This window comes from Myotis daubentonii, chromosome 12, assembly GCF_963259705.1.
Source record: "Myotis daubentonii chromosome 12, mMyoDau2.1, whole genome shotgun sequence".
In the NCBI taxonomy this organism is placed as follows: Eukaryota; Metazoa; Chordata; class Mammalia; order Chiroptera; family Vespertilionidae; genus Myotis; species Myotis daubentonii.
The window spans coordinates 64,940,074-64,960,767 of NC_081851.1; the positions used below are offsets into that span (position 1 = coordinate 64,940,074).

At 40.6% G+C, this 20,694-nt stretch overlaps 1 protein-coding gene across 14 annotated transcripts in view; it reads right to left on the minus strand.

The window, feature by feature from the left end:
- Nucleotides 1-20,694, minus strand: part of BIRC6 (baculoviral IAP repeat containing 6) — a 186,214-nt gene that overhangs the window by 101,657 nt on the left and 63,863 nt on the right. For 10 of the 14 annotated variants that reach the window (XR_009448008.1, XM_059660181.1, XM_059660179.1 and 7 more), the window contains 4 exons: nucleotides 16,396-16,542; nucleotides 2,966-3,153; nucleotides 1,843-2,202; nucleotides 1,504-1,603 (listed from right to left, as the gene is read on the minus strand). Coding sequence is in view for 13 of the 14 variants with exons in the window: in XM_059660181.1 (XP_059516164.1) it covers nucleotides 1,504-1,603; nucleotides 1,843-2,202; nucleotides 2,966-3,153; nucleotides 16,396-16,542 (795 nt within the window). In the remaining variant the exon portion in view is untranslated. The remainder of the gene's footprint in view (nucleotides 1-1,503; nucleotides 1,604-1,842; nucleotides 2,203-2,965; nucleotides 3,154-16,395; nucleotides 16,543-20,694) is intronic. The other 4 variants (XM_059660180.1, XM_059660175.1, XM_059660183.1 and 1 more) reach the window with 3 other exon arrangements.

The following is a 20,694-nucleotide window of genomic DNA, read 5'->3' on the forward strand; positions in this document are numbered from 1 at the left end:
GCATCGCTCATCTCACACACACTTCAGGATTAAGCTCAATTAGTGAAACACGAAGCAAAGTCATTAAGAATTTAGTTCTTTTTACTTTTTTTTGGGCTGGAGTGAGGGGCAGCTAGTAATCTTTACACCTACATTTTATAGTAAAGGAACCCAAGTAAATAAACCCAACTAGAGCAGTTCTCAATGGAGCTAGTTTAAAAGAAAGTAGGCAGTTACCAATACTTTCCTAAACAGAAAAACAATTAAACCACACACACAAAAAAAATTCTCCTCCTTAGAAAGTTTATGCCCTATAGTCAATTCCATAGATAAAAAAAACAAATCATAGTGTAAACTACTGCTCACATTTCATAAGACTGCACAAGAAACTACAGTTTAAATATTATACACACTAACATTGTTACCAATGAATGATTAATTGGCAGAAAACACCATTTCAACTTTTGTTATTTTTAAAAAAAACTCTCTTCCATAGAGAATAAATGTGCAATAGAGTAAAATAAAGTTCAAGCCCTAACCGGTTTGGCTCAGTGGATAGAGCGTCAGCCTGCAGACTGAAAGGTTCAACTGTTTATATAATGAAAAGTGACACAGGCCCTGGCTGGTTTGGCTCAGTGGATAGAGCATCGGCCTAATGACCAAAGGGTCCTGGGTTGGACTCCCATCAAGGGCTCCTACCTCAGTTGCAGGCTGTTCCCCAGCCCAGGCCCTGATCAGGGCGTGTGCAGGAGGCAACCAATCGATGTGTTTCTCTCACATCGATATTTCTCTCTGTCTTTCCCATTCCCCTCCACTCTCTCTAAAAATCAATGGAAAAATATCTCCGCGTGAGGATTAAAATAAATAAACAAAAAAAAACTGATACAGTATGCAATATATTCGTGTACTGCCTCCTATAAAACACGCTTAAGGATTTTGTTGAATTCCACTGCTCTGAAACCTAACAAAGAATTGGTAGAATCGTAAGGTAAAAATTGCCTATAGCTTATTAGTAAACATGATCTAATTGAAACCACCTATCAGGATCATAGGTCTCTAGCACGTAAAGCAGGGTATAAGCTTAGTTAAAATTTCAATTATCCAGAGACTATGAAGTGTTATTAATCTTACTCGGTTATTATAATCTTCAGTAAATCTGTTATTCTCAAGAAATGGTTCCAATAACAGAATGCTAGTCTGAGAAATACTACTATTTTAAGTGTAATTTCTACTGTAATGTTATTTGAGCAGCTACATTGAAGGCAAATATTGTTAAGTATAGTTCAACAGGCAAGATTCATTAAAAACAAAAAAAATCAAATCCATTGTTTGGACAGAACTAGTGAACCAATTCTGCAGCATTGTTCCCTTCAATTTGGTGAGCATATTATCTTGAGCATTTGGTAAAGGGTACTTACCCAAGAACAAATGTATTTGCAAAGAAAAATCAAACTACAGAATATTAAGTCTTCAAAAAACCAACAGACTAGGCAAGAAAAATATTTTAAGAAAGACAAAGATTACCTGAATGCATTCGTTCTATAATAATGGACTGGTGAGGTGGAGGTTGAAGAAAATGTGAAGCATGAGAAATTGCAAGGGCTAGACCAGAACCAAGTGGATTCTAGAAAAGAAAAAAGTATACCTTTATATTGATATTATTCTTGCTCTAGAAAAACTAGTAACCATAATATCAAAATGACAAGTTTCACTGTCTAATATTCATTCTATAATATTTTATAAAAACAATCAAATTTGCTATATTAAGTGGGTAAAATAAAATTTTGCCTTCTAAAATTAGCATGTATTTCAAGTTATTTTTAAATGTCTAAGCAAATACCTATTTAAAATATAATACTTTACCATTCTGGACTTGTTGGAATTTTTGTTATGTGCAGCAAGATTGACTGCTGGGGGATCAATAACTGAGCCTGGGAAAAGTTGTGCAAGTTCAGCATTAATCACAACGGAAACTGCTTCATTAGGTGGTGTGAGTGGAGGAGTCATAAAAAGTGGTGTTGTTTTTGGAGTGGGTGGAATAACATCAGATGGATGAATGAAGAATCCAGGGGCTGCCACTGGGTTAGAAGGCACAGAGTTGTGAACAGTACCACCGACTGCTGCTACTGCTGCTGCTGCTGCTGCTGACGTTGCTGCTGCTGCTGAGGCTGCCGCAGCTGCTGCAGCTGTTGTCTGATGTAACTTGGCTTCCAGCTTTGCTTTCTGTAAAAAAAGGAAAAGCAACAAATATAGACTAACCCTGCCCACCTAAATTGTGGGGACTACTACATGGGTATACAGGATAAACATGAGTAACTGTATCCTAGATAAATAAAAATGAAATTAAATAAAAAGTGGACAACACACACAAAGGGTATTTCTTTACTATGTATATTTCATTAAAAATCTGATATAAAATTTCCTGAGCATTTGGGAACTAGGACTTTCTCAAATCAAAGATGGCAAGGAAGAAAAAAATAATAAGAAAACAAAGTTCTCCTAAAAACAAAATATTAACAGGAAATGGACTCTCGTTTGTTCCCTAACCTGGAACAATTTGTCGCCTAGAATTGTATACACTATTTTTAGACCATGATGAAATCTCCAAAACATCATTATTACTAAATTTTAAATCACGTTAATTTGACTGGTCCTTAAAATATTGTTTTAGATTCTTCAATCCATATAAAGAGCAAATGGTAACTACAATGTTTGACCAATAGTGTTTAAACATATGTAAGAATGGATTTTACATAAAGATTGCAAAAAAATCATCAATTATATTACCTAAGTTGTATATCAAATAACGTGTATTTATATAATTTTTTATTTAAACATATCACAAAAACTTTACCTCAATTTTTGTAGAAAATGCTTAGATTGGCCAACCTACTTTCCTTTATGAAAACAATTGTCATTTTTACAGTACTTTTTCAGCTTTTGAAGTTTAGAGACAGCATGAACAAAGAGCCAAATGGTCTCCAACCTGTTGCTGAAGCTTCAAAAGCTGCTGCTGTTTCTCTTGCAGCACCTGTAGCTGTTGCTCGGCTGAAGCCATTGCATGAGAGAGAGACTGCAAAGCTACCTGGGCTGCTGAACTCAGGGCTGTCGAAGCTTCCCCAACTGTCCCCGTTGATAGTCCACCTACTGCAGGAGTAACCCCGAAGGAACTCACTGGCATAAGACAAGGGGGGAAAAAAACAGGATGAAGAAAACGTTCACAGAGAAACACATTCAAAGTACCATACTATTATGACACTAAAACTATAGTTAATTTTCATTTTGAAAGACAGAAATCTAGAGAGTATAAATAAGGGAATCTTAATAATAAAAGTCTATTTATAATGATAGTATTCAAGTTTAAGTAATCCAGGAATGACTTCTAAATCAAATAAAAATTAGTCAGTATACATTTAAATTTAAAAGTATTTTCAGCATAGTCTATAACAAGAGAAAAAAAGGACCCAGCAATTGCACTTCTGGGTATTTATCCAAAGAAACCCAAAACACTAAATCAAAAAGACATATGCACCCATATGTTCACTGCAGCATTATTTACAATTAGCCAAGATATGGAAGCAAAATAAGTGTCCATCAATAGATGAATAAAGTAGTGCATATATACAATGGAATATGACTCAGCCACAAAAAAGAATAAAATCTTGCCATTTGCAACTACATGGATAGACCTAGACAGTTTTATGCTAAGTGAAATAAGTCAGACAAAAAAAAGATAAATGTCAGATGATTTCACTTATATGTGGAATATATATTAAAAAAAGAAAGAACAAGCAGAACAGAAACAGGCTCATATATACAGAGAACATTTTGATCATTGCCAGATGACAGGGGCTTTAGGAAAATGGGTGAAAAACGTGAAGGGATTAAGAACAAATCGGTAGTTACAGAATAGTCACAGGGATGTGAAGTGCAGCATAGGAAATACAGTCAATAATATTGTAATAACCATGTACAGTATCAGGTGAATACTAATTTAAACACTTCCTAAGTTATATAAATGTCTAATCACTGGGATATCTATCTGAAATTAATATAATATTGTATGTCAACTGTAATTGATAAGTAAAAAATTATTTTTTAAAATATTTTCAGCATAGGAACTTCATTTAATATAGCTAAAATGAAAATACAAAATGAGAGTGACCCTGTAAGACAATTTGAACATAGGAAATAAACTGAAATTTGCTTTACAAAGATTTCTTACAAGCAACAATACTTCATTCTCCCTCCAGACAAAAAAAGCTCAAAAAATCCTCAATTATAAGAACATCACTTAGCCCTAGCCGGCTTGGCTCAGAGAGTCAGCCTGAGGGTTGAAGGGTCCTAGGTTCGATTCCAGCCAAGGGCACATGCCTGGGTTGCGGGCTCGTTCCCCACTAGGGGGTGTGCAGGAGGCAGCCAATCAATGATTCTCTCTCATCATTGATGTTTCTATCTCGCTCTCCTTCTCTCTTCCTCCCTGAAATCAATAAAGAAATATATCAAAAAAAAAGCATCCTTTAAAATGACTGATAACACTTACTTACTCATTTTAAAGCACAATCTAGAGAGAGTCTGGTTTGCACAAAATATATAAAGCAGTTTCCTACCATAAGCTTCCCAGAACACTAATATAGAGAGAGGCATGTTCAACTCAGTCAAATAGTAGGGCCCATACAGCTTACTCATGAATATTACCATCATTAAAGGTCTATAAAATCCTACAAGTTAAAAAATTTCTTTGACTTTCCACTTCACTGTTATTCAAATATAGATCATAAAAGAACTATTTTCCCATTAAATATTGATGGAAATAAAAATTTTTGGAAAACTTTCAAAAAACCTGGGATAAAAACAACTTCACAAATTAATCAAAGAGGTCATCACACACAAAAAAAGAAATAAAGGCCAAGTCTAATCAATAGCATTAATACTTATTATAACAGGCCTTTACTAGAAAGTTATATTGGGGAAAGACAATTGCTACAATAATAGCAAATGTTTATTGTGCATTACCAGTGACACTGTTTTCCTTAACTACTATAATCAACAGATGAACAACCCTAAGGGGCAGATACTATGATTCTGGTTTTTTAGGTGATTCAGTAAAGAATGGCTCAGAGAAGTTACCCTGTTGAGCTGATGGTGGTCAAACTAGGATTAGTACCAAAAGCAATATACCAAAGCCAATGTGAGGCACGGTGCCAAGCATGGAACTTACATCAACTCATTTATTCTTTACAATGGCACATAAGTAGATATTATTCTTATGCACCTCAAAGATAATGAACCTAAAGTTGAGAGAAGTATGATCATAAATCCTTAAAAGGAAAAAGAAGAGGTAATCTGACAGTCTATCTTAACATCCAACAATGACTATATTAGACCAGGATTCAGATAAACTATTAAAAAATTAAGCTACAATAAACAAGATAACAGTAACAACAAAACTGTGCATAGCCTTTTAACAATTAAAAAATTTCCTCAACTCACAAAAACATATTTATTACAATACAGCCATACCACACCTCATTTAACTTACAGGAATACAACTATACAAACTTGGTCAAAAAAAGAGCAATCAGCGGGTTGGTTTGGTTCAGTGGTTGCAACGTCAGCCTGAGAACTGAAGGGTCCCAGGTTCAATTCCCATCAAGGGCACGTACCTGGGTTACAGGATCGATCCCCAGTCGGGGTGCCTGATGGAGGCAACCAATTAATGTACTAGTAACTCTCTCACATAGATATTTCTTTCTCTCTGTCTCTCCCCCTTCCCTTCCACTTTGTCTAAAAAAAAAAAAAAATCAATGGAAAAAATGTCCTTGGGTGAAGATTGACAAAACAAAACAAAACAAAAGAGCAATCATATCTCATATAAGCTGTTTGCCCCAAACTAAAATCCATCTCTCTGCTCCATCTAGTGTTCCACCAAGGCGACTCTAGAGGGAAAATACTGGACTTACTGAAGCACATATGTTGTACTTGTTCTGTTGGAGTGGAGTGATTTTCAATATTAACCATGTGTACTCTAGCCCTTTACTAATTTTAAAATCTAGCGCCCAAATCCTACTTATGGGAAAATTGTTACAACAAACACATAAGAGACATAAGCAATCGAAGGAAAATAAGTTATCATACTACTACAAAACTAATTTTAAAATCCTTTGCATGGTCTGAGTTATTCAATACCCTTTTCTATTTTTATAATAAGGGCTTAAAAAACTAGATATAAAAACATAAAGTTGAGAACAAGACAAAGATATTATCACCATTTCTATTATATCATGCAGAAAGTCCTAGGAAGCACAAAAGAGTAAGAAAAAGAAAAGATACAATGATCAGAAAAACAACAAGGTAAATTCTCTTTATTAATAGATTACATGATTGTGTATATTTAAAAAAAAACCCTAGGAATCTACAAACTAGATTAATATACGCAAAGCAATATTTCTATTATACTAGTAACAAAAGAATGGAAATAAAATAAGAAAAATGTCACTTAAAATGGCATAAAAAAATCAAATATCTAGGTAAAATTAAAAAGAATGTACTTTTACTTTTACACTGAAAACTACAAAACATCACCAAGAGAAATTGAAGATGTAAATATTTTAAAGTATATATCATGTTAACAAACTGCAAGGCATAATATTAACATTTGGTCAATTCTCCCAAACTGATTTATATTTAAATTCCAACTTAGAAAATAATAGGCTTTCAGTATATATACTGATAAGCTGATTCTAAAATTGAAATGAAAATACAGAGATCAAAGGTACAGCATAATGTTTGCAGCTAATAATATTGGATTATATACTTGAAAACTGCTGAGAGTAGGTCTTAAATGTTCTCACCTCAAAAAGGAAATAGCAATTATGTGATAGGTTGGAGATGTCAGCTAATCATTACCAAAGGTGGCAATCATTTTACAATATAGCATAAACGTATCAAACCAATAGTTTCTACATATTGAACTTGCTCAGTGTTATGTCAATTTTATCTCAATACAGTTGGAGGAATATTGTTAAAACAAAAAAACCTAGAATCTTTAAGAAAAACTATCTTTAAGAAATGAAAGCTAATAGAATCCACTCCTGGGTATATAACCAAGAAAACTAAAAACAAATTTCACACGTAAACTTAATACAAATATGTGCACTGCAGTATTTTGCTTAACAGTCAAAAAAAGAAAGAGACAAATGTCCATTAACTGATGAGTACATAAACAAAATGTGGTATACCCATATATTTTTTTAAGTGGTTGTGTCCATACAATGGAATATTACCTATCCTATCTAAAAAAGAGAAACATGGTAATTAGCCATACGGCCGCTACCCTTCCCATTGGCTAATCAGTGAGATATGCAAATTAACTGCCAGCCAAGATGGCAGCCGGCAGCCAGGCAGTTGACACCAACAGGGAGGCTTGCTTGCTTCAGTGACGGAGGAAGCCAAGCTTCCCCGCCTGCCTTGCCGGCCTCTCAGCTGCACTCTAAGCAACACTGTAACAAATACAGAAGCTAAACAAAACCCCGGGCTTCAGCCAGCAGGACAGCAACATTGTTTCAAATGCAGAAGGTAAACAAAGGCCAGAAACCTGCTTTCAGAAGCGGAGGTCTCATAGCTGGAGCCAGCCTAAGAGCTAAAGCTGGCCCAGAATAAAAAAAAAAAAAAGGACAGGTTAGGAGCTTCAGTAACCCGCCAGCCTGAAAACAGCCCTCAGCCCTTCCCACAGCCTGGCCAGGCACCCAAGCGGGACCCCCAGCCTGAAGGGAGTGTGACGAGATGCAAACAGCCATCATCCCCTCATCCAGGGTGGCCAGGCACCCAAGTGGGACCCCCACTCTGATCCAGGACACCCTTCAGGGCAAACCAGCCGGCCCCCACCCGTGCACCAGGATTCTATCCTATATAGTAAAAGGGTAATATGCCTCCCAGCACCGGGATCAGCGGAGCAGCGAGGCCTCCCAGCACCGGGATCAGCGTGACAGGGGGGCAGCGCCCAAACCCCCAAATCGCCCTGCGGCTCTGTGTGTGACAGGGGGCAGGGCCACAACCTCCCTATCTGCTATGCCCTGTTCATGACAGGGGGGAGCTGCCCAACCCTCTGATCGCCCTGCGGCTCTGTGTGTGACAGGGTGTGGCACACCAACCCCGCCCCATCGGCCCCCACCCTCCCCCATCGGCCCTGCCCTGAGTGTGACAGTGGTGGCACCCCAACCCCCTGATCCACCCTGCTGTGTGTGTGACAGGGGGGAGCTCCTCAACCCCCTGATCGGCCCTACTCTGTGCGCGACAGGGGGGAGCTCCCCAACCCCCTGATCGGCCCTGCTCTGTGTGTGACAGGGTACGGAGCCCCAACCCCCCTGATGGGCCCTGCTCTGTGCATGACAGGGGGTGGCGTCACAACCTCCCCATCGACCCTGCCTTGAGTGTGACAGGGGACGGTGCCCCAACCCCTCAATCGGCCCTACTATGAGCGTGACTAGGGGTGACATCACAACCACCCGATCCGCCCTGCTCTGTGCATGACAGGGGGCGGCGCCCCAACTCCCCAATCGGCCCTGCTCTGAGCCCGACCAGGGGCTGCACCTAGGGATTGGGCCTGCCCTCTGCCACCCGGGAGCAGGCTTAAGCCAGCAGGTCATTATCTCCCGAGCGGTCCCAGACTGCGAGAGGGCACAGGCTGGGCTGAGAGACCCCCCTCTCCCCCCCCCGAGTGTACAAATTTTTGTGCACCGGGCCTCCAGTCCTATCTAATAAGAGAGAAACATGGTAATTAGCGTACGACCGCTACCCTTCCCATTGGCTAATCAGGGCAATATGCAAATTAACTGCCAGCCAAGATGGCGGCCGGCAGCCAGGCAGCTTGAAACTAACATGAGGCTTGCTTGCTTCTGTGACGGAGGACTCCAACGTTCCCCGCCTGCCGCTGCAGGCCTCTGACCTGCAACTCTAAGCAACTATGTAACAAGTATAGAAGCTAAACAAAACCCCAGAAACCTGCTTTAGTCCGTCCGGCTTCAGCCAGCAGGATCGCAACATTGTAAACAAAGGCCAGAAACCACTTTCAGCAGCAGAGGCCTAAGAGCTGGAGCCAAGCCTCAAAGCTAAAGGTGGCCCAGAATAAAAAAAAAAAAAAAGAAAGAAAGAAAAAAAGGAACGGTTGGGAGCTTCCGTCACCCGACAGCCTGAAAACAGCCCACAGCCTCTCACCCAGGCTGGCCAGGCACCCCAGTGAGGACCCCCATCCTGAAGGATGTGTGACCATCTGCAAACAGCCATCATCCCCTCACCCAGGCTGTCTAGGCACCCCAGTGGGAACCCCCACCCTGATCCAGGACACCCTTCAGGGCAAACCAGCTGGCACCCACCTGTGCACCAGGCCACTACCCTATATAGTAAAAGGGTAATATGCCTCCCAGCACCGGGATCAGTGTGACAGGGGGCAGCGCCCAAACCCCCTGATCGCCCTGCGGCTCTGTGTGTGACAGGGGGCGGGGCCACAACCTCCCTATCCACCCTGCTCTTTTCGTGACTGGGGAAGGCGCCCCAACCCCCTGATCAGCCCTGCTCTGTGCCTGATAGGGGGGAACTCCCCAACCCCCTGATCGCCCTGCGGCTCTGTGTGTGACAGGGTGCGGCACCCCAACCCCCTGATCGGCCCTGCTCTGTGTGTGACAGGGTGCGGCGCCCCAACCCCCCACCCTCCACCCACGGGCCCTGCTCTGTGTGTGATGGGGTAGAGCCATAACCTCCCCATTGGCCCTGCCCTGAGTGTGAGAGTGTCGGCGCCCCTGCTCTGTGGGTGATAGAGGGCAGCGCCCCAACCCCCTGATCGGCCCTGCTCTGTGCGTGACAGGGGCTGGTGCCCCAACCTCCCCATCAACCCTGCCTTGAGTTTGACAGGGGACGGTGCCCCAACCCCTCAATCGGCCCTACTATGAGCGTGACTAGGGGTGGCATCACAACCTCCCGATCGCCCTGCTCTGTGCATGACAGGGGCGGCGCCCCAACTCCCCAATCGGCCCTGCTCTGAGCCTGACCACGGGCTGCACCTAGGGATTGGGCCTGCCCTCTGCCACCCGGGAGCAGGCCTAAGCCAGCAGGTCATTATCTCCCGAGGGTTCCCAGACTGGGAGAGGGCACAGGCCGGGCTGAGGGACCTCCCTCTCCCCCCCCCCCCCCGCGAGTGCACAAATTTTTGTGCACCGGGCCTCTAGTCTATAATAATAAAAGTGTTATATGCTAATTAGACCAGACATCTTTCCGGAAAACCTTCCAGGAGAAGCAGGGCTTCGAGGGAAGTCTGGATCCTGGGTGCCTGCCGGTGGCCGGAGGGAAGCCCGGGTCCCAGGTGCACAAATTTCGTGCATCAGGCCTCTAGTGTGTGTATGTGTGTCTGTGTGTGCGCGCGCGCGTGCACGCGCCTAAGTGACCACTAGAGCAGTCACTATGACGTACACTAACCACCAGCGGGCAGATGCTCAATGCAGGAGCTGGCCCCTGGAGATCAGTGTGATCCCACAGTGGGAGCACTGTTCAGCTGACCGAGGGGCGCCGGACGCAGGGCTCACAGCTGGCCCTCGCAGACCGGAGACCCGAGTGGAGCAGCAGTGAGCCTACGGAGCAGCAGCAGCAAGCACAGTGGTGCTGGGATGAGCAGGAGCGGCAGGCGGCGTTGGACTGCTGGTTTCATCCCAATCCCCGTAGGCCACGCCGAGGGACCCCACCATGCACCAGGCCTCTAGTTTATTCATAAAAAGGAATGATGTATTGACATGCCAAATGAATGAAACTTGAAAACATTACACTAAGTGAAAGAAGCCAGACAAAAAGGCCACATATTGTATAATTGCATATTTACATAAAATGTCCAGGGTAGACAAAATCCAGAGACACAAAATGAATTAGTGATTGCCAGGAGAAGGGAGGAGAGGGAAATGGGAGTGACTACTAATGGCTATGGGATTTCTTTTTGTAGTGATGGAAATGTTCTGGAAATACATAGTTGTGATGACTACACACCACTGTGAAACTTTCTATCAATATTTTAAATATACCAAAAAAAGAAAGAAAAACAAAGTTTGTGGATTTAGACTATCAGATTTCAAGACTTAAAAGTTACAGTAATTAAGACAATGAGGTACTGGCATGGGCTAGACCAGGTGTCCTTGAACTTTTTAAACAGGGGGCCAGTTCACTATCCCTCAGACCGTTGGAGGGCCAGACTATAGTTTAAAAAAAAAAAACTATGAACAAATTCCTATGCACACTGCACATATCTTATTTTGAAGAAAAAAAACAATACGGGAACAAATACAATATTTGTATTTGCATTTGGCCCGCGGGCCGTAGTTTGAGGACCCCTGGGCTAGACTAACCAATGGAACAAAAATAGATTAACATAGATAGCAGACCCATGTTCAGCCGTGGGCAAACTACGGCCCGTTTGAAATGGATAAAACTAAAAAAAAAAAAAAAAAAAAAAAAAAAAAAGACCATACCCTTTTATGTAATGATGTTTACTTTGAATTTATATTAGTTCACACAAACACTCCATCCATGCTTTTGTTCCGGCCCTCCAGAACCCATTGTGGCCCTCGAGTCAAAAAGTTTGCCCACCCCTGACTTTAAACCAGTGGTTCCCAACGTGGGGCACACACTCCACAGTGGGGCAATTTGATTTTTAAGAGAGGGTAATTCGAGAATGAGTTATTAACAGTGAATTTTTTGCATTTCTTATGGTTCTCGGGGCCTCATACACAGTATGTAAGTATATATTGTGATATATTTATGCATTTCAGTTCTCTATGTTTTGAAACTTACTTGCTATTTTTCTTATCACTTCATATTATTATTATTTTTTTAAACAATATCTTAGTGATTTCTTCCTCAGTATTTCAATTGTTCTTTCATTCTTTTATTTTTATTTTTCATGGATGCCATGTTTTTTGGAAGCTTGTTTAGACCAAGTTAATGGTCTTTTAGGCTTCCTCCATGTGAACAGAAGTTCACTTTTTAAATAAGAATTATATGTCACAAAGTGGGCATCAGGGTTTTAGAGATGCTTAGGTGGGGCACGGCCAAAAAAGGTTGGGGGAACCACTGCTTTAAACAGAGGCAACACTGCAGTAGAGTCAAAAAAAAAAAAAAAAAGTAGGTGTGTGTTTTTTTCCCCACATTGGTTACACAGCAAAAGAAAAAACTAATATACTAACATGAACTAGAAGATAATACCCACAGTATAAAGAGATATTTAAAAATTGAAAATTATAACAATTATAGTGATGAGATGTAACATACATGAAATTGAACACAAGAAAAAAACAGAAAACAGGGCAAAAGCAATTTTTGAAGAGCTATGGGGCTCAGATCTCTCTATAACTAAATGCAAGTAAGGATTCAAGAGCCCTATGAATCTCAAGCAAGATAGAGATACTGAATGAATATGAATGAATCTCACAAACAGCTTGAGTACTGACCGTGAACTTAAAAAAGGAATAATAAGACTGACAGGTTACGTCTAAGCAAAACAGTATAAGGTAAAAGATAAGGAAATATTACCTTTAAATCACTAGAATAATAGCTAACTTAGAATTCTATAATAAAATATAAAACTATATTTCAAGACTGAAAATGACACCTATTAATCCAAATAAACCAAATATAAAATGTTATTGCAATATTCAGATAAATTTAATTATGTATTGAAAATCAGATACCATAGAACTGATTATGCTAATTATGGTAAATGTATCATGGCACATTATAGTTAACTTAGATGATTTTGAAAAAACAGCACCAGTAATTAAAGAGGATGTCCATATTATTTAAGGTACTTATGTATATGTTACATAGAGGTAAGTAATATAATACCTAGTATTTTTTTGACGTACTAAAGCGAGAAAAAAATGATAAATGTGGAAAGTATCAATAATATTGGAATCTGAATAATGGCTATGTGGTTTATTCATCTAATCATTCAAAAAATATTTGAAAATTTTCCAATAAAACTAAGTTACTTCATGAGTAGACAAATTCAAAAAGGAGATCTTACAGAGTAGTTTCAGATATAAAATCATACCAGATCAAAATTCAAATGAAAATGGAATTATGAGATAAATCCAAATGAATATTAAATATAAAAAATATATTAATGTGTGAAATTAAAATACACTTCAAGTTAAAGTATAAAATCACAATGCCATATAAATTGGCAAGATAATAAATAATGTTCAAGATATGGTAAAAGCAGCAACAGGACTTTCAGATGACAACAGTACGTCTACATTATGATCTTTGTAACAACAGTTAATAATAGTAAAAAGTAGAAAAACAGGCCAATAAAAATGTAATCATCAAAAGAAGGAGAAAAAAAGATACATCTGGCAAGATGAGAAATATAATAGAATATATTAATTTTAAAAACCAGTGGATTTAAATATAAATATATAGTGATTACATTAAATGTACATTAAATATTCCAGCTGAAAGACAAGTATCAGAATGGATTATAAAAGGCAGCTATGTGTTGGTTTTAAAAATATGTGTCTAAAATATAAGGAAAGAATAAAAAGTTTAAAGTAAAAAGAAGGAAAATTATATAATATACAAATAATAACCAAAAGAAAGCTGATGCTAGGTATACAAATATCAAACAAACTACTTTTAGAAAAAAATAGCAATATTAGAGATAAAAAAGATAACTCATGATGAAATATTCAAATTCACAAGAAAGTAGAACCATTCTAAATTTGTGCTGTCATTTCAAAATGTATTAAAAAAATAAGTGATGAAACTAAAAGACACATTTAACACCAATATTCTTAGCTAAAAAAATATCAAAACACTGATAGCTAAAGTCATGAGTACACAAAAAGCAAACTTGCACAAATGCAGATATAGAATACCCTTCACCAACAAGTGCTAAGTAAACATTGTCAAGCATTCATGGAATATTTATAAAAGCTGACCCTCCACAATTCCTAACATATTTTGCAAGAATGATAATCAGAGTATTTGTTCTGACCCTACAGCAATTAAAAGAGGAATCAACAAGATAACCAGAAAATCCTCATATATTTGGAAATTAAGAAGTGCATTTCTTTAATATTACTTACTAAACTTGAAGATATGACAACCCTATGAAGCAGCAAATCTACTCTTACATTCACATTTAAGAGAATACTATATCCATTAGTAATAACAGTATCACAGTGGAACAACACAAATGTTGACCAACAGCATACAAAGCAATAGTGGATACATAAATTTATTTTTATTCATATAACGGAATCGTAAACAGAAATGGAAAAAGACCAATGATCTACATATATGCAATGATATGAGTGAATTTAACAATCATGACATTGAACAGAGAGCAGACCAAAAAAATAAATTCAATTTTCTATCTGATAGAACCTACTCAACTAGTGCTTAAGAATGCATAATTTTCCGAACCGGTTTGGCTCAATGGATAGAGTGTCGGCCTGCGGACTGAAGGGTCCCAGGTTCGATTCCGGTCAAGGGCATGTACCTTGGTTGTGGGCACATCCCCCGTAGGGGGCGAGCCGGAGGCAGCTGGTCGATTTCTCTCATTGATGTTTCTAGCTCTCTATCCCTCTCCCTTCTTCTCTGTAAAAAATCAATAAAATATATTTTTTTAAAAAAATACATAATTAGCCCTGGCCGGTTTGGCTCAGTGGATAGAGCGTCGGCCTGCGAAATGAAAGATCCCAGGTTCAATTCCGGTCAAGGGCACATGCCCAGGTTGTCGGCTCCATACCCTGTGGGGGGCTTGCAGGAGGCAGCCGATCAATGATTCTCTCTCATCATTGATGTTTCTATCTCTCTCTCTCCTTTTTCCTTCCTCTCTGAAATTAATAAAAAAATATTTTTTAAAAAAAGGATGCATAATCAATTGGTTAGACAGAAAGAATAAAAAACAAGAAATGATTACTCGAAAAGTTAGGACAGTGCTTATTTACCTTTTGAAGAGTGTGAGAGAGAAATAAATGGAAGGGGACATAAAGACACCCTTTAGAGTACTAGAAATACTATTTCTTGATTAGGTGGTCACAATAACAGTTTACTAGTATGCTGAGATAAACTGCTGGCCTATACAACTGTTTTCAGTACTTTTCTGTATGGGCATTATATTCCACAATCAACATGTTTCCCCCAAAAAAGTAAACAGAAAGTTGAGAGACCATGGTCACCTTCTGTGGTACCCAAATGTTAATCAACAGTATAGAAAATCAGTAATGACTACATTAATTTTATTTTATTCAGACAATTGAATCTTGCTATTTCACAAGTAAAAAGGACTAACTACATATATGCAAAGATATGGATAAATTTAATAATCATAATGGTGAACAAAAGGCAGGATTTTGCCCTAATGTTTAATAAAAATCCTTCTGCTATAGGTAGTCTCAGCCTGAATAGAATACAGAGGTAACTTACTGCTTGTATAGGCATGGAGTACCTTTAGAAACAAACAAACAAAACAAATAAACAAAAAACAGTTCCATGGCTTCCTTTGCAGGAGAGGAAATGGTGGGCAATGTGAAGGAATGCTTTTATTTCTCAAACCTACTTTTTTATTGGTTTTAATTTTTAAAACTTATTCAAAAATCTTAATTTTCTTAAAATAAAAATCTTAGATAATTTTATGATAGCTCTAAGAAAGAATTTAAGTTACAACTAAAGAATATCTGAAAGTTCAATTTCTTGTCATGTCTATTGTAGTATAAACATAAATTTGTACAAAAGTGACTATTATAGTCCAAGAAAACAAAAACAAATTGTGACCCTTTTGGCATCTGCATGTAAAAGAAACATTACAATTTAATTTAATTTTAAATTTTAACTATCATCATTGTACATAAGCCATGAATTTCACTTAGTAGTTACTTCCACAATTGGAAGATATAAGATGATTCTATATAAAAAGTACTCAAGTAAAGAACTAATAGGTTTCTTTTAAAACCCTTTGCCATTAATTTCAACTGAAAGAAATAAAATAATATGATGCCAAAAATACACACAAGACTGACATCAACAGCTGATTACTGAAACTGGATAATGGAAATATAAAGTCTATTGTACTCTTCCTCTTCCCTCTATTTTCATTACATTTAATATTTTCCAAATTAAAAAAACTTCTCAATATGCACACACATAAAAAAAATATGATTTAAAATAGTGCACTAGAGGATAAGAAAAAAAAATCCTGTGAATAGATTTAGAAAGTATAAAACTCCCTCCTATTAATAAATTTCTACTTAGCATGACAGTTAAGAAACTTATAAGTACTATAAGCAGATATTTAAATCCTTATATATCACTTAGTATTTATTATAGCTTATAACATATAATAAAATAATGTATATAATAAAAGAAGGTATATACCAGTAAACGTACTTGCATCATCCCTTTCAATTCTGGTTCCATCACTAGTTGACACACAAGTAAAGTGTAGGGGTTCAACTTCTAGAAGACCAGTGAGAGATGTGAAACTACCCTCAGCAGCTGTGCAACTACTGACCTTTCCATTTCCTAATGCAGAAAAGACACAAGTTTTATAATATGTGAATAAATCTTTAAAAGGCAAAAGTCATATGAGAATTATAGTGCTAGTCTAATTTTAATTACAGAAGGCGTATAAACAAACACACAACCCTTACATAATGCTTCACAATTGACATGGTATTAAGAAAACTCACAGCAGAAGATACTGTCCTTGTTACAAAAGCAGAGTTGCATAAAAGCAACTCAGTGTCCATTCACATTAACAAGAAACAATAGGAGTGATATAGATTTTAAGTGAGAAAAAAATAATAAACCAGCTACTTACAATAGCTATTGCCCAATCTGTTAATTATGCATAAAATCAGAATACAATCTATGATATCAACTGTATAAATATGACACTAAATAAATAAATAAACATTCCAAAGTATAAACAAGATCTCTAAATGTTTCTTTATATTTTGTATATATTTTCAATTTTCTAAAATGAGGCATACTACTTTATAAGCATACAGTTTAAGTTAGCACATACAGTAAAAAAAAAAAAAAATAACATGGTCACAACTATCCTATCTAATAAAAGAGAAACATGGTAATTAGTTGTACATCTGCTACCCTTCCCATTGGCTAATCAGGGTGATATGCAAATTAACTGCCAGCCAAGATGGCGGCCAGCAGCCAGGCAGCTTGAAGCTAACATGAGGCTTGCTTGCTTCAGTGACAGAGGAATCCAACGTTCCCGCCTGCCTTGCCGGCCTCTGAGCTTGCAGTTTGAAACATTGTTACAAATATAGAAGCTAAACAAAACCCCAGAAAAGTGCTTTCAGCCAGCCGGGATCTCAGAGCTGGAGTTGATACAGTGTTTCGATTATAGAACCCAAACAAACCAGATACCTGCTTTCAGCAGCAGAGGCCTCAGAGCTGGAGCCAGAGCTAAAGCTGGCCCAGAATAAATAAATAAATAAATAAAGGAGCAGTTGGGAGCTTCAGTCACCCGCCAGCCTGAAAACAGGCCTCAGCCCCTCACCCAGACTGGCCAGGCACCCCAGTGGGGACCCCCACCCTCAAGGGTGTGTGACCAGCTGCAAACAGCCATCATCCCCTCACCCAGGCTGGCCAGGCACCCAAGCGGGACCGCCATCCTGAAGGATGTGTGACCAGCTGCAAACAGCCATCAGCCCCTCATCCAGGTTGGCCAGGCACCCCAGTGGGGACCCCCAGCCTGATCCAGGACACCCTTCAGGGCAAACCAGCCGGCACCCACCCGTGCACCAGGCCTCTATCCTATATAGTAAAAGGGTAATATGCCTCCAAGAACCAGGATCAGCGGAGCCACGAGGCCTCCCAGCACTGGGATCAGCGGTGCCGAGAGGCTTCCCGGCACCGGGATCAGCATGACAGGGGGCAGCGCCCAAACCCCCTGATCACCCTGCGGCTCTGTGTGTGACAGGGGGCGGGGCCACAACCTCCCTATCCGCCCTGCTCTGTTCGTGACAGGGGAAGGCGCCCCAACCCCCTGATCAGCCCTACTCTGTGCCCGATAGGGGGGAGCTCCCCAATCCCCTGATCGGCCTGCGGCTCTGTGTGTGACAGGGTGCGGCGCCCCAACCGCCCCCCGCCCCACGGGCCCTGCTCTGTGTGTGATGGGATAGAGCCATAACCTCCCGATCGGCCCTGCCCTGAGTGTGACAGTGGCGGCGCCCCAACCCCCTGATCGGCCCTGCTCTGTGGGTGTTAGAGGGCGGCGCCCCAACCCCCTGATCCGCCCTGCTGTGTGTATGACAGGTGGCGGTGCCCCAACTCCCCTATTGGCCCTACTCTGTGAGTGACAGGGGGGAGCTCCTCAACCCCCTGATCGGCCCTGCTCTGTGCGTGCCGGGGGGAGCTCCCCAACCCCGATTGGCCCTGCTCTGTACATGACAGGGGGTGGCGCCGCAACCTCCCCATCGACCCCGCCTTGAGTGTGACAGGGCAGTGCCCCAACCCCCCAATCGGCCCTACCCTGAGCATGACTGAGGGTGGCATCGCAACCTCCCGATCCGCCCTGCTCTGTGCATGACAGGGGGCGGCGCCCCAACTCCCCAATCGGCCCTGCTCTGAGCCCGACCAGGGGCTGCACCTAGGGATTGGGCCTGCCCTCTGCCACCCGGGAGCAGGCCTAAGCCAGCAGGTCCTTATCTCCTGAGGGGTTCCAGACTGCGAAAGGACACAGGCTGGGCTGAGGGACCCGCCACCCCCCACCCCCCGAGTGCACAAATTTTTGTGCACCGAGCCTCTAGTCCTATATAAAAAAAGCCTAATGTGCTAAATATCCAGTCGTCCGTTCAACCAATCAAAGCATAATATCATAATGATATGCTAAAATCACTCAACCACTTGCTATGACATGCACTACCCTCCAGGGGAACAGTTGACCGGTCGACCAGTCTCTATGACATGCCCTGACCAACAGGGAGAAGACGCTCTGACTGGTAGGTTAGCTTGCTACTGGGGTCCAGCCAATCGGGACTGAGCGAGAGGGCCAGATACACCCTGGAGCCCTCCTGCGGTTCCTCCCGGGCTGGCCAATCTCCCTCATCACTCTCGGCCCGATTGTGCACCTGTGGGGTCCCTCAGCCTGGCCTGCACCCTCTCACAACCAGGGACCCCTCACGGGATGTCGGAGAGCCGGTTTCAGCCTGATCCCACAGGCCAGGCCGAGGGACCCCACTGGTGCCCAAATTCATGCACCAGGCCTCTAGTGTAAACAATAAAAGGATAGGAAGAAAAATGGGTGGATGAACACAAAAGAAATAAGGGTGTATGTAGTAAGGGGAAAGGTTATCTTTAGTTCTTTCAATTTTCTGGAGTTAATACTACTTTAAACATAACTAACAGCTAAAGTGAAACAGAAACTCAAGATGGAAAAAATGAGGATATATAAAAACTGCTACCAACTACTGAAAGACTAAATTAAAAGTAACAGTAGCCCTAGCTGGTTTGGCTCAGTGGATAGAGCATCAGCCTGCAGACTAAAGGGTCCCAGGTTCGATTCCGGCCAAGGGAACGTGCCCGGATTGCTGGCTCAACCCCCCAACACCCCCACCAGTAGGGGATGTGCAGGAGGCAGCCAATCAATAAGTCTCTCTCATCATGGATGTTTCTATCTCTCTCTCCCCCTTCCTCTCTGAAATCAATTAAGAATATATACATTTTTTTTAAAGCAACATTAAATTGCTATAACCTTATTTTCCAACCTCCCATCAGTGCCTAATATAGGGTCTGACACATGTCTTTTTTTTTTTTTTTTTTTTAAATATATTTTATTGAGTTTTTACAGAGAGGAAAGGAGAGAGATAGAGAGTTAGAAACATCGATGAGAGAGAAACATCGACCAGCTGCCTCCTGCACACTCCCCACTGGGGATGTGCCCGCAACCAAGGTACATGCCCTTGACCGGAATCGAACCTGGGACCTTTCAGTCCGCAGGCCGACGCTCTATCCACTGAGCCAAACCGGTTTCGGCTCTGACACATGTCTTAAAAAAATGTATTTACTGAGCACTTAATATGAGAGTAAAAGGACAGGCCCCAGTTCTCATGGAATACATTTTCTGTATCAAAGTTATTTCATTAAACAACTAATTATACAATTGAACTTTTTTAAAGTGCTATGTTTTACTTAAGGGAAGTTCAAAGGACTAATCAAGGGAAATTAGGGGGAGTGGGCCTAGGCTGCAGTCGGACATCCTTAGTGCTGCCAAGGAGGCAGGAATGGCTCCTGCCCCCCTCAGCCTGGCTGGTGACTGAGTGGAGCTCCCTCTGTGGAAGCACACTGACCACCAGGGGGCAGCTCCTGCATTGAGTGTCTGCCCCCTGGTGGTCAGTGCATGTCATAGTGATGGGTCAGTCCAGGTCATTCCTCCACTAGGGTCAATTTGCATATTACCCTTTTATTATAAGGATTATTATAAGGATGTTATATCCGTTCAATCCTAAAAGTATATTCTTCAGAAATGTATACAATACATATAACAATGTGCACAAAGTTTTCCTCAGTAGAGTGTAATGGTATATGCAGAAAATTGTTTTTCTTTCTGCATCTTCTGCATCTTTTCTTATTACATAAGTACATATTAATTTTATTTTTAATATAAAATATGTTCTTTTATTTTAAAGACACCAAAAACACGCCAAATAA